This window comes from Haliotis rufescens, unplaced genomic scaffold, assembly GCF_023055435.1.
Source record: "Haliotis rufescens isolate VD_foot unplaced genomic scaffold, xgHalRufe1.0.p SCAF_3, whole genome shotgun sequence".
Classification (NCBI taxonomy): domain Eukaryota; kingdom Metazoa; phylum Mollusca; class Gastropoda; order Lepetellida; family Haliotidae; genus Haliotis; species Haliotis rufescens.
The window spans coordinates 28,373,049-28,388,218 of NW_025964001.1; the positions used below are offsets into that span (position 1 = coordinate 28,373,049).

General features: G+C 42.8%; 1 protein-coding gene across 1 annotated transcript in view; it reads left to right on the plus strand.

Annotated features, from left to right (window-relative positions):
• The window catches only part of LOC124145276 (ephrin type-B receptor 1-like), an 88,522-nt gene that overhangs the window by 22,728 nt on the left and 50,624 nt on the right, over positions 1-15,170 (plus strand). Inside the window, exons 3-4 of the mRNA XM_046515026.2 lie at positions 13,090-13,143; positions 14,006-14,080. Of these exons, the coding sequence (XP_046370982.1) occupies positions 13,090-13,143; positions 14,006-14,080 (129 nt within the window). The remainder of the gene's footprint in view (positions 1-13,089; positions 13,144-14,005; positions 14,081-15,170) is intronic.

Genomic DNA, 15,170 nt, shown 5'->3' on the forward strand with positions numbered 1-15,170 from the left:
ACAACAATAATCTCGGTTTCCGTTTGCTACTGAATGTCAAAATGTTATGTCCTTTCTACGTAACGATTGCAGTAAAACTTAACCACATGTTCCTAAATGCATTAAAATTTCATTTTAGAACTACGTATATACGGGGTCCAATAACAGCCTCGTTTTAACGCTAGCATATGCGCATGTGCACGAAGGTGCGCGTATCAAGAAGAGAATTCAACATTCAAACTTTGGTAGCAGTAAGTAAATTAATCACATATGAAGACTGTGTTTTGGGGCCATTGGTAGAACAGGCTGGGGCGGTAGGGCTTGTTAGGTCTGGGTTCGATTTCCCATGTATATATTTGAGGGAGCACTTTCTAAATATGCCCTCTGTCGTGAGCTGACACAGTCCAGTCGACAGGTGAAGATCCCGGGTAGAATTGGTCTTCAGCAACCCATGCTTGCCGGAAGAGGCGACAAACGGGATCTTGTGGTCAGGCTCGCTGACTTGGTTGATGCATGTCATCGTATCCCAATCGCGTACATCGATGCTCATGATGTCAATCACTGGATTATTTACAGACCGCCGTCATATAGCTGGAATACCGATGAGTGCGGCTTTCAGCGAAAAAAACAAACAAACAAACACAGTTTGTCCAGTCACATCCCTGAATGTGATTTAGTTGTCAATGTCGAGGTTATGTATTGCTTTCACTTGACTCGTAAAGTTTCTAGAGCAAGAAAAAACCTGGTTGATTATGTGTTATATGTTCGTGGTATGTTATGTTATGATTAGGCATAAAAGACACACGCAATTCCCAGGATGCGGATTACAGCAACAAAGGATCCTAAATTATAATTACCAATAAAGCATGTTTCCCTGTTACCGTGGGATGGTAAGGTAGCCAAACAGTCATAGTGCTAATCATGCCCACTACCCGGGTTTGATTCCCCTCAACAGTATAATATATGAAGCCTGTTCTAGGTGTCCCACACCCTGACTGCTAAATATGGCGTAAAACCCAACTCACTCACTCAAACTTATGTTGTCAACCATCTCACAAAGAACATTTGAGGCAATGGATGCCCTTGTCGAACCCCTCGCGTTATCAGCAGCCAACTGAATTAGTTCGCTGTTGGCGTGAGAATGTGCCCATGGATGGCTGCTGCACGTGGTCCCTCAGTTAGAGGGTCTTGTGTTCCTGCTGGGCAGACATCGCCGCCGGCTCTTGGATGGCTTTGGGGTCGAACTGATTTCGAGTGCATCAGTGCTCGACTGTGATCATCACCCTGTCAGCTAGCCATCTTGTCGGCGGGACAGTCACCATGATGTTGATACTGATAGCTGGTTACGTTTAGAATGTAAACATGATGGCGTTAATGAGAATATAAGTGTAATTGGGTTTTATGGATAAAACACCGTTAGGGCGACATCTGCTGCTTTCTTGTCTGATATGTACTTTACCATTGCTGCCTTTGTGCCTGTCAGAGTCTCCGCCTCCGTGGTGTAGTGGAAGAGCGTCCGCCCGGAGAGCGGAAGGTCCGGGGTTCGATCCCTGGTCGCGTCATACCTAAAGACGTTAAAAGATGGTAATTATTGTTAAGGAGCTGACTGGTCGGCTCGGAGTCAGTATACTGTGTCTGAGTGGGGTATTCATGTTAAGCGCGGCATGGTATCTCAGTGGGCTAGCACTATAAATCGGCATCAGTCTGGACTAGTACAAGCAGCCACACACACACATACACACACACGTGTATGCACGTCGCTATACAAGTGCAATAATCTTGGACGCGACGTTAAACCCCATTTCACCTCACCTCTCCAGTATACATTGATACTATATGCAGAAAATCTGAACACAAAACCAAGCACCTCAGCAATATCCCCCGTCAGGTTGCTGTGACCTGATGCCACAATCACAGGCCTAAAACACCAAAGGATATTCTTGAAATGATAAACTTGAACGATTCCAAATATACACGCAGAGTCACCAAGTTCAAGTGTTGGCATTCAATCTGGCAACACGCAAACCGCAAGCACCATCGAATGAGGCTTTAAGCCTGAGGTGATTCTATGCACGAACATACGACTTGCACGAGTTTAGCACAGACTGCCATAGCACCAATGGCATAAAACAAAGGAATGATCCTTTACTTTTCAAATACGCCAAATCGTCTAGCTTGAGGCTTAAAGTGCTACACCAGATGTATCGCTGCCTCTTCACTTGCGTGTTTTTAAATTATTGAGAGCGCAGAGTCTGGAGTAGTTTCAGATGCTGAAGCTGCTGCCGATGAATCACGTACCATCCAGCATGCAGACTAACGTTTTGTAATTCCTCTGTCAGATGAGAGTATGTTAATCTGCTCATAGAAATTGGGCCACTATTGTTACTAACAGCGTAGTTAACACCGAAATGGCTCGTCTTGGGCGGTTTTAATCGGTACACCTCGAAACGTTTGATGGGGATATTTATATGTTATACCATACACATGTAATCAGTTTTCGTGTAACACCGTTGGGATGCCGGGTTAGAATAGTTCCCCAGCACACTATTGCTTTGCTTTTCGTCCTGGGCGTCTAAATTGATCGGGTAGTCAGCCTCGGTGACTTGGTATATTTGTCATCGCACCGACGGCGTGGGACGTTGATATTTATATAACCACTGGTTTGAACCCTTGAAACTCCGGGTTAGAATCGGTCTTCAGCCACCCATGCTTGCCCGTACAGGCGACTATGTTTGTCGTAAGAGGCGACTAAAAGGATCGGAAGGTCATGCTCGGTGACTTGGTTGATGCATGTTATCGTTTCTCAATTGCCTGTATCGATGCTCATGATGTCAATCACTGGATTGTCTGGTCCAGTTTCGATTATATACATATAGCTGGAATGTTGCTAAGTGCAGCGTGAAACAACAAACAAACAAACCACTGATTTGTCTAATCCAGATGCAATTATATACCGGCCGTCGTCTTGTATGTGACGTAAAACAGACGTGTTGGTGTAATAGGAAGATCCCTCCCAAAAATCGAAGTATATTTCTGTGTCCAGTAGATGCAAGTTGGTTTTCTATCAAGTAGGTTCAAGGACAATAGGTGCCAAGTTTACCTCTGCATTCTGTAAGAGTGATCTAACATTAGTATCGGGCGGTGACAGTGCGTTGCTGAAGATGTGGCTTCATGCTTTTAACCACTCGTTTTCGTGGTTTCGTACTAATATCAACAGGTCGATGAGACCCAACTGGAATATTGCTGACTGCAACAAAATTCACTCACACTGTCTGTCTCTTTTATTTAGCACTACCCTGTCTGTCCCTAAACTACACATAAACTCTTACACTCTGAATGTACCACATGCCATGACGTCAGGTACACTTCTCACGTCCCACGACAGACCATACTATTGTTAATACATACCAAACTGGCCTGGTGACCAAGAATATCGGCATGATTATTATGTGGCCTGCTTTGGACAATATTGAAAATAATACTGTTGTGACTGCTGTGGAAATAACATTGTACTGACTGAGTGTTGGTATGGAGTATAAATATATGTTGGCCGTTATCTTGGCTATACTTGTTTGTTTGCCGTGTCTCTAATGATAGCAGCAAGCAAAAATAATCTCATCACTAATAGCAACCTTCTAGCGTTAATTAGGTTTCACTTCGAGAAATATACGTTTTGGCACATGGAGATTCCTCGGTCGTTGCCTGTTCCAGTTTATAAGTGGCATACTTCACATTAATTATCATATATGTGGACCTGGACGAGGTCTTGCCGACAATACTGGAAGTTGATGCACACCAGAACATAATAATCTGCACCTTTTCCCCTAAGTTCACTCTCTGCTTTCCACCATATGATTTATCCTTCACTCCTTTACCCACCTAAACGTCTCGCTGATTTTACTCTTATTCGCAGCTCACTGCTTTCTCCTTTTAATCTCAGCCACTTCGTTCTCTCTGCTTTCTGCTTTCTCCAAATCTAAGCCACTTCGTTCTCTCTGCTCTCTGCTTTCCCCTTCTAAACTCAGCCACTTCGTTCTCTCTGCTCCCTGCTTTCTCCTTCTAAACACAGCCACTTCGTTCTCTCTGCTTTCTTCCAATCTCAGCCACTTCGTTCTCTCTGCTCTCTGCTTTCTCCTTCTAAACTCAGCCACTTCGTTCTCTCTGCTCCCTGCTTTCTCCTTCTAAACTCAGCCACTTCGTTCTCTCTGCTCTCTGCTTTCTCCTTCTAAACTCAGCCACTTCGTTCTCTCTGCTTTCTCCTTCTAAACTCAACCACTTCGTTCTCTCTGCTTTCTCCTTCTAAACTCAGCCACTTCGTTCTCTCTGTTCTCTGCTTTCTCCTAATCTCACCCACTTCGTTCTCTTTGCTTTCTGACCCGTGAAGATACGGAGTAGAATAGGTCTTCAGCAACCCAGGCTTGCCGTAAAAGGCGACTATGTTCGTTTGAGAGACGACTAACGGGATCGGGTGGTCAGGCTCGCCGACTTGATGCATGTCATCGATCCCAATTGCGTGGATCGATGCTCATGGTGTCAATCACTGGATTGTCTAGTCCAGACTCGATTATATCAGACCGCCGTCATATAGCTGGAATACTGCTGAGTGCGGCTTTAAACAACAAACAAAATCTCTGCTTTCTCCTAATCTCATCCACTTCGTTCTCTCTGCTTTCTGCTCCTTCCTTCTGCTTTCTCTTTCTAATCCAACCCTCTCTTTTTTCCCTAATCTCATGCCTTCACCATCTGCCTTCACTCTCTTTCTCCTATTCCCATCCTCTGCCCTTATTCTCTACTTTCTCCTGTTTTCCCCTTCTAATTTCAACCACTACCCGCCCCTGCCTGTGCTAAGCCATCCTTCTCAAAACGCCGAACCTATATACGGAACCTTAGAAATCGACGACTATATAGCAGTAGACTGGCCTCTCTCCAAAATCCTCAACTCGTAATGTGTACAAAACAACTGTAGTGACTGACATGCATCTTTTAACATAGCGCCGGAATGAGGTCACGTGCTGATTGGCTGTGGCCGGAACACGAAGGCGATGAAGAGCGACCGCACGTGTAAATCATGCCAAGGAACGCACACGTGCAAAATGCAGTTATTTGCTTTACACAGTTTTAAGAAATTATCTAAATTTATCAAAATAATTAATTGCGTCGCAGCTGAGACGAGAAAGGCTCAGACGACGGCAGATTTTGCCATATTGACGGCTGTAACTCGACGAGTGCGTAAATTACATCTCAAGGCAGCGAACGTTAAGGAGCATAATCTGGCGCACGCGTTGAGTAATGTCAGTACCAGTTGGTTCGTCACGACAGCAGAAGCATGTCTTAATGAAAGGGTGTTTTTTCTTCCGTCTACATCGTAATTCCGTCTGTAGTTCTAATTAGGAGCAACACAGAGACTTATCTTCTCAAGAGCATCAACATATATTTTTAAATGACACATGATTTATCATAATGTGCACCTTCTGACTCCAAGCAGCAGCAGTTTGTGTGCAAGTCTCGATACTTACGCCTCATTATGTTACTCAGTCAAATGTATCTTTCGGAACACTCTGCTAATATTAGTCGCGCCTCGGTCTCAGAGACCTTCCCGACCAGCAGAGGTCGGGAATCCGTACTGAAATTATTTTCGTGCACGTGACTAACATACAAATCAAGCTAGCAACAGCCGTTAACTTTATATGCATTTTCAAAGTGTTTGTATTTGGTTTATACTTCAAATCCATGTTTATAATAAATATAATAACTTGTATCTAATGTCGCACGAAATGTCCTACGTACAGTGAAAACCAGTACAGTCATAGCGATGCTACCCGAGGAACTATGGAAGTGTCCGATGACGAGTAAATCTGAGCGGTTCGGCATCAGTGTTTATACGGAGTTCAACTTTCTTGATTAAGGAAACAACCATATAATATCTGAAAAATACGTTGAAAGTAATTTGGCTTCGGGTTTCCCCAAAATACATTTTTCGGATGCTGCTTTCAGCGAAAACTGTTTGTCCTGAAGCTGTGACCGATAGACTGTCTCCCAGACATGAAAAAAATCATTAAAAGCGAATCCAACTCAAGCCTGGAATGATTTATCTAGTCACGATTGTCACAGCTCTAGGAATTTTATGTATTTCTTCTTGTCTCCATTTGGATCTAACTCTGTATTTTGTCGATACATATTTTTATTCCCCCGGTTTGAAAAACGGGGACATAGCGTTCAGCATGTCAGCCCGCCAGCCGTCCGTTTTCCGTTGCCGGAGCAGAACTCCAAAACCGTTAAAAAACGGGCTTAAAAAACTAGTTGAAACTTTCTATATAGATCAGTCTGATGGGGAAATGATGCCTTTTTATAATTTGGGATTTTATTCTTTATATTTGTTTTTGTTTTCATGATTTTTCATGATGAAAACAAGTTGTGTTCCGGTACCGGAGCAGAACTCCAAAACCGTTAAATATTCCTTGTTGGAACTTGGAACTCTAGTGGTGAACTGGTGCATTTTGATGAATTGGGGCTTTTTTGCTTTTTAAAAAAGAAAAATTCATGACGACAAGCTAGACGTTACTGGAAATGAGGATAGTGCTCGTTTCCGGAGCAGAACATCAAAACCGGTGTATATTTCTGTATGATACTTCCCATACAGATCAGTCTAGTGGTGAACTTGTGCCTTTGGATGATTTGGGATTTTGAAAAGTACTGCACAGCATTTTTTCTTTCTTAACTGAACTGAAGGTGTCTAATGGCAATGAACCGAAAAAGGGGGTATAAGTAACCAAACTCCATTTCTGACTTGCACCAGATCGGGGGATATGTCATTCAGTGTTCGAAATACCTGCCTGCCCGACCGTCCGAGACGGGTTGATTTCAACTCGCACTGCCAGATTTTCAAATCCCCCTGCCCGACGGTCGGGTTATATTTCATATGTGAAAATATTCTAAATATTTCCCGATGATAACCCCGTTAGCTTATCCTGAGAAACATATGATTATAGTGGGCAGGCAGGTTTTGGTCAGGGCTGGCAAGTATTTCAGCTAGCCAGTCCTGTGGTCTGGCTGAAATTTTTGGGAGTTTCATACCCTGAATGTCATCTCCTGAGGACACTTGTTAACAAAGATGACTTTATTTCTGGAACTAAACGTCAGCCTATAACCGATATAATACTCCGCATCTATCGACAATCCCAGGCCACGGAATGGAGTATGGCCAGTCTGTGCCCTAAATCACATCCTCGCTAAGTGCGCCGCGCACACACGCTAATTACGTCATGATGGTGTATGTGATGTCGTGACGAGAAACAGCCGCCTGTCTGCGTAGTGTTCTACGCCACTACCAGCATGCCCTACAGGTGGTTATACACCAGTACCATCATCACTAAGGTGGTTCTACACAAGTACCAGCATCTACAACAGCTGGTTCCATTGAACTGCAACCTCCTGGCCTACACGGTAGCCACCCCGACATCAATTGCTGTTCAACGACTTGACCTTCCACAGCATCATCACCCAGTTACTTCTGACGGAGTAAACAGCATGTTTGAATGTCAGAGGATCGGCAGACAAAGGGGCCTAGAATCACTGCCAAGACGTAAAACAGTTTGAAAAATAAATATCCTTTTACAAATCTAATTACTCCGACAGAGTTTAGAGGCGTGGGGTTACGGAGTGTCGTATACTGAGGTGGTATATGCTTTTGGCTTTCCAAGGTGAAGACGTCTGTTTACTACCTGAGAGTTCATCTTTAATCTTTACTGACATGTGCTGTGTAAGCAAAGGGGTGTTTATTACGAGTGGAAGGAGAAATGGCGGTATGACGTCTAACGATCCCACGCAATCGTGTCTGCCTCGTAAATGTGTGCGCCATTATGGTGAAGGTGTACTGGCTGGCTGTTGCGACCTCCGTGACCTCGAGGTCACAGAGGCGATAGCTAAATCGGTTGTGTCGGCCTCAATGTCATGAGATCAACACAAACTTCGGTGACGTCAATTCAATGTCACGAGGTTTGTCCATTCTTCACTAAGTGAACGTTGCTGAATCGGCCTCCAAACAAATAGTTAGTAAATATTTTCTGTCAGCAATGACCCTGCTGTATCACGACGACCCGTAAATAATCGAGTCTGACGTCAGACAAACAAGTGGTCGATACTATGAGCAACGTCCACAGTCGGGGTTCAATGACACACAATCACCGAGCCTGACTACCCGATCCAATTTAGTCGCATCTGTTATTAGTTGCTCCATGTGATCCAGTCCAGATTCGGGATCCACACACGCCTCACAAACAAGAGGCCTACTGTCCGGTCAGCAGATCAGGAGTCAAGAGGTGGACCATTAGTTTTAGAAATCATAAGTTCCAAACCAGTTATTTATCCATGGTAAGCTCAGCTTATATGAATTACCCCGTGCCTATACAATAGGCTCTTCAGATGTCTATGACTGTATAGACTAAAATCTAGTCTCTGAAATGAACATATCGTACATAAAAAAAACAGTTGTTCAGTTATCTTAATAAAAATATAATAAAAAGGAGCCCAGTGACTCTCTTCATTTTCAGATACTGCAGTGATTTAGACTTGCCAAACATTATAGACTTGCATGGGCTGTATTTGATATATATTTGTATCAGGGTCTGTAAGACAGACTAATGACTGTACAGTAATAAGATAACTGATTAATGTAGTTCACGTGAGCTAAAATGGGCTAGATATTCTTTAGTCCTATATATGGATTCATGTTTGTTTACATCACGAATCTAGGTCTTCAGCAACCAAGGCTTGCCGTAAAAGGCGACTATGCTTGTCGCAAGTGGCGGCTAACGGGACCGGGTGGTCAGGTTCGCCGTCTTGGATGATGCACGTCATCGTATCCAAATTGCCTGGGCGCTGCTCATGATATCAATCACTGGATTGTCTGGTCCAGACCCGCTTATTTACAGACCGCCGTCATATAGCTAGAATATTGCTGAGTTCGGCGTTAATAAACAAACACACAAAACATCGCGAATCGAGTCGTTTCTCTGCTCTGTTCAAGTTGTTAGTTCTATGCTGAATCAACTGGTGGTCAATCCCCGGCTATGAATATTGTTCTGTCTGATCTCATTATCTCGGGAGTCTTGATTAGCTTATACCGTAATTACCTGTCTCACGCAGACCACATGAAAGATACAGACATTAAAGCTACATCAGTACCAGGTGTATACATGCACTCATTTGCCTCCTTCCATTGACGCGCGTGCCGTGTTGTACAGGTAGCCATCTCCCCCGGGGGAGCGGCCGTGTAGTCTGGTGGGACATGCGTTCATCTCGTCACGCAGACGGACCGGGTTCGATTCCATTCGTGACATAAATGTTTAATTTTCATCTTGGTGCCCCCCTACTAAGACATTACAACAGCATTGCTCGATGTGACGTCAGCCCTAAGTTATCAAGATCGCAGACGTTTACCACTTTGGTGAAACCCACGAGCACGGGTATGGTGCTGACAGACCTAAAAACATATGAACATATCGTACAGAAAAAAAGTTGTTTAGTTATCTTAATAAAAATCTAATAAAAAGGCAGCCCAGTGATTCTCTTCATTTCCTGATACTGCAGTAATCTAGACTTGCCAAACATTATAGACTTGCATGGGCTGTAGTTGATATAAATGTAGCAGGGTCTGTAAGACAGACTATTACTACTGCTACTATTACTACTGCTACTACAACTACTACTACTACTACAATCACAACTATTACTAATAGTACCGCCATATAGCTTGAATATTGCTGAGTGTGACGTTAAACAACAAAGAAAATACTGATAGTAATATTACTACTATTAGTATTACAACCGCGACTTCTGTTACTAATAACATTACTGCTGCTATCAATACCACAACTAAATACTATTATGACTAAATAATAGTATTATTACTACTCCTATCCTTATTACTACTACCAAGAGCCAGCTAAAGGGGATCGGGTGGTCAGTCTCTTCACTGATGGCGTGTTCGTCATCAATTCCGAGGCATCGTGGATCGTAGCTCGTGTGTTGTCACTGGGGTCCCATTCACAAAGCTATCGTGGAGCTAAGGTGATCGTAACTCCCATACTTTAACATAGGCCTACGATAGTCGTAGCGCTAAGACCCCTTTGTGCAACGGGGCCCAGGTCTGCCCACAGGTACCAACAGGTTACCGTGGAATGTTGTTGACTCCATAATAAAACAACATTCAACCACCACCGCAATTATTCTGCTACCACGACCAATCCTTTTCTTATCACTGCCATGGAACCATTTACGGTTTCATTTTCTTGCAATCGCCATAAAACATACCTGGTTGTGCGTGAAAGAGCCGATTTGTTTGAACTGACCAACTGGTGTATACGACCCGTGAACATCCGGGTCAGAATAGGTCTTAAGCAACCAATGCTTGTCGTAAGATGCGACTAACGGGATCGGGTGGTCAGGCTCGCTGACTTGGTTGTTGCATGTCACTGACGATGCTGGATTGCCTGGTCCAGGTTCGATTATTTACAGACCGCCGACATATTGAGGAATATTGCTGAGTGCAGCGTTAAACAAAAACGAATCGAAAACAACTCATGTATACATATGCACCTACAACCGACAAACCTATTGTTTGTTTGTTTGTTTGTTTGTTGTTTAACGCCGCACCCGGTAATATTACAACCACATGACGACGGTCAGTAATTAATCGAGTCTGGACCAGACAATCCAGTGATTGACAAGTCACATATAGACAAATACACCCACAACTACATCTACGGCTACAACTACAACACTAATTACACTACCAACATATCCTCCCGACAAGCTAACAACGTCTCTCGAGACTCAACAAGAGCGGCTCTCGTTAAGATATTTTCCAGCCAGATATGTACATCTGTGTTTAGTAACACATTCAGGTAGAAAGTGCACTGTAGCATTCCTAATTGGCTAAATCAAGTAGATGTATGTTTAGATTGCATTATTTACGGTTCTTTGAAAACATGACCATGTGCTAACCAAATGGCGTGACCCTCGCTCCCAACACTGTTTCATAATACATGTACACTCATTCTGTTATTAGCGATTCAAGGATTCACGTCGTTTGCGCCCGTATCTAACACTGAACTTGAAACGTGAAATTGTAACCTGAGCTAAAGTAAGATTTGTTACATACCCAGCTGATGTCATCACTTACTTTCCCCTGACACGTGATTCCAGCTTCCCCTTAAATTATTATTGAAGTTAATGCCGTCCCCTCAAAGCGTGTTGCTAGGTGGATTGACTCAGCAACTGTTAAGGGATCTCATTACAATGATATAATGGTTGTTACTGGTGCGAATGGCTCCCCATTAGACAATTAAGCCGCTCAAGCTCCTTGCATCAACATAAGCCAGTTACATTGCATACGGCTTCTCTCTCGCATACATATTTACTGCATATGTTTAATTAGTTTATCTAGCTCTGTACATGTGTTTTGTTTGTTTGTTTGTTTGTTTGTTGTTTAACGCCGCAATCGGCAATATTCCAGCTATATGACGGCGGTCTGTATATATTCGAGACTGACCAGACAATCCAGTGATTGACATCATGAGCATCGATCTACGCAATTGGGATACGATGACATGCATCAACCAAGTCAGCGAGCCTGACCACCTGATCCCGTTAGTCGCCTCTTACGACAAGCATAATAGCTTTTTACGACATCATGGGTTGCTGAAGACCTATTCTAACCCGGCTCTTCACGGGGGTGTGCCTGTGTATGTATGTTTGTCAATTAGTGTCGATTTTCGGAACTGCATATGCCTCTTCGTACCCGTGTTTCGTTTATCGGTTTTGTTTTTATCTTTTAAGTAATGGTCTCTTTGTTGTTTATATTACAATTATTAGTTCTGGTCATATCTTTATTCTTTTAAGGTATTTTCTAATCATTTATACCACTGATGACGGTTGGATTTGTTTGTTTGTGTTGCCGTTTCTGGTAGTGGGTGCTAAGGGGAAAGTGGATATAACTGTATTAACACGCTGATATAGCTGCGATACAGTATTTCCGTATTCCAAATCGTAATGCATGGCTTATTCCTTACGTATTACGTATGTAAGGTACACACACACCTATTACCGGGAGCAAAAAAAAGCCATGTTTTTTCCTAGTTGGTAGAATGTTAACCAAGAACTGAACGAGTTCAGATGCGACATAATGATGCAGAAGAAAGGCTTCTGTGCAATGTGCACAGTATTGGCCTATTTTCAAGTACGCGCGTGTTCCCATTCCAACGCTTTAGGCATCGGGCCATTGCACCAGCAGTGGGAAATCAGGCTGGTCTGGTATAATTCTAGATGGGGGCTGTGGAAGTGAGTCCACCTATACTTGTACGAACAACATACTGAAGTAACTAAATTACTCTGAGTTGTTTGTTTGTTGTTTAACGCCGCACTTAGCAATATTCCACCTATATGATGGCGGTCTGTAAATAATCGAGTCTGGACCAAACAATCCAGTGATTGACATCATGAGTTATGATCTACACAATGCGATATGATCACATGCATTAACCAAGTCGGCGGTCGGAGCGGTTATGTATAAATTTTAGTTTTCAACATCGAAATTTCGTTTTTCGATTTAATAACCTAGAAAATATACATGCTGCTAAAGACACTTCTGTTTTATTGTATGATACGGATAACGACTTGTAGTGACGTTAAAATATTCTTGCGCAACCATGCTATGATTTATCGATTATGATAATCGAGACTTTGCGAATAATTTTATATCGCCGGATCATTGGTTTTAGGACATCATACGTTTTCGGACATCATACGTTTTCGGACATCATACGTTTTCTGACGGCCATGTTTATCGCGATTATTCGCGCTCTGACAAGGGGTGTGGCGTCACACAGACATTGTAAATACCCAGATGATGGCTTATTTTTTAGATAAAGTTGCATTTATAAGTGAGTGAGATGTTTTACAGTTGTTCTTATGACTAGCGAGCAAACTACGAATGTTTCTCAAGCGTCCGAAAACCCATAACAAGAGGGTATGATGTGGTACGTTTCCGATGAAACCTATTTTGGTTCCTCCTTTTAGAATCTTTAAAACGTTTTATCATTTCTTTTGCAGCTTCTTAACGAAAGTGCTGGTGACAATTGCCTGACAACGCCTGACTGTTATATGGTGAGTTTTTAAGTGAATAGTCACCGTTGTGGAGGTCTATACGACAGCACCTGACTGTTATATGGTGAGTTTTGTAGTGAATAGTCACCGTTGTGGAGGTCTATACGATAGCACCTGACTGGTATATGGTGAGTTTTGTAGTGAATAGTCACCGTTGTGGGGGTCTATACGATAGCACCTGACTGTTATATGGTGAGTTTTGTAGTGTATAGTCACCGTTGTGGGGGTCTATACGACAGCACCTGACTGTTATATGGTGAGTTTTGTGGTGAATAGTCCCCGAAGTGAGGAGGTATAACGACAACACCTGTTTTATGGTGAGTTTTGGTAGTGGATAGCCCCTGTTGTTAGAATGCATACCTAACCGTTATATGGTGAGTTTTGTTGCTAACAGTCCTGTCGTGAGGCGGTATACATACGCCAACGAGTGTTATCTGGTGAGACTTGGTTGTTATGCTACCCCGTGTGATGATGTCCTGCCTGTTATATGGAAGTAAAAAATGGCAAATGTATAATATTGCATAAATGTGTAATACAAATTAAATTTAGAAATATAGTTTAGTTTACTAGTAAGTACGCTGGTAAAAAAATATATGTTGTCTGTATTGGCTTATTAGTTTGAGGGGGCGGTCGGGTAGCCTAGTGGTTAAAGCGTTCGCTCGTCACGCCGAAGACCGGGGTTCGATTCCCGACATGGGTACAATGTGTGAAGCCCATTTCTAGTGTCCCCCGCCGTGATATTGATGGAATATTGCTAAAAGCGGCGTAAAACCATACTCGCTCAGTCACTATTAATTTGAGCTTAGTAGCTCAGTATTCTTATGTCGACGATACAATTATCAACTTTTTTTTTATATTTCAGTGCTGGAATTTCTGTGATACCCTGTTCACAAAGTACAAGTTGTATGGAATTGTGTGCGATGCTGAGAAAGTATGCGTAAGTGTTAAAAGTCTACAACATTCATTTGGCCACATGTGACATCGTTTTTGATTCTCCTCACTCTTTTAAAAAAAAATATATTTGTAAGTCAATGCCCCCCCCCCCCCCCCCCCCCTACAAACTCAAAAGAAGTAGGGTATGTCCCATTTTCTCCCAAAAATCATCACGAACGGCAGAGATGGTTGTGTTGTCAGGAAAGCTTACCTCAAGATGTGCATTTCGGAAAATAAATAATTAGAAGTTGGACTGATTGTTAGGGTCGGTCGGTGATGTGAAGCATCTGATAACCATCCTCATCTTTACGTTCACAACCTGCAGAATGTATAGTAGTGCTATTAATAAAACGTAGTTGTTGCCGCTGACATATATGCATAGAACGAACCTGATGCTGCCCGCATTTGGAGGACGAATTATTATTGTAAATTGTGTACTGGAAAAGACGTTATGAAAACAGATTCAAGATTTCGTCCCCATGCATTTACATATGCTATTCATTTAGTCAATACCTGCCTCTGAGAGTATAAGTTTTCGGATAAAATCGACTATTTTTCCAATTTCCGAAAACAGTTATTTATGATAAATCAGGTTGGTGTTCCGGTCCGACCATATGGTAGGGGTGTGTGTGTGTGGTATCGAGGTTAGATAATCTATCAGCTGCAGCTACAAATCAGATATATCTCATTTAAAACTATGAGGTTTAATTAAGGAACACAATTTCAAGCATAATTATTCCCCACCCCAACCCCGACACCCCCACCCAACCCCACATACACACCCCTACACCCACACCCTCCCACACCCCCTCCTCAGCACCCTTCGGATATCAGAGGGTCGGACCCCTATACCTTCGTTGTTATGTGTAGGCAACATGGATGCCGTTTAGATGTTTCTTCTCCTAAACTTTGTCGGATACAGGGATGGCCCAATGACAAAAGACGTAGCCGACATATGTAGCCGACACACCGTGGTGTTAAACCCATACCGCCATACACTGCTGTACATTTACAGATGCTTTAAAAAAGAATGCCCTACGCTGATAGCTTACAAGGAACTAAGATATTTATTTTCAAGCATTCAATTTATCAAT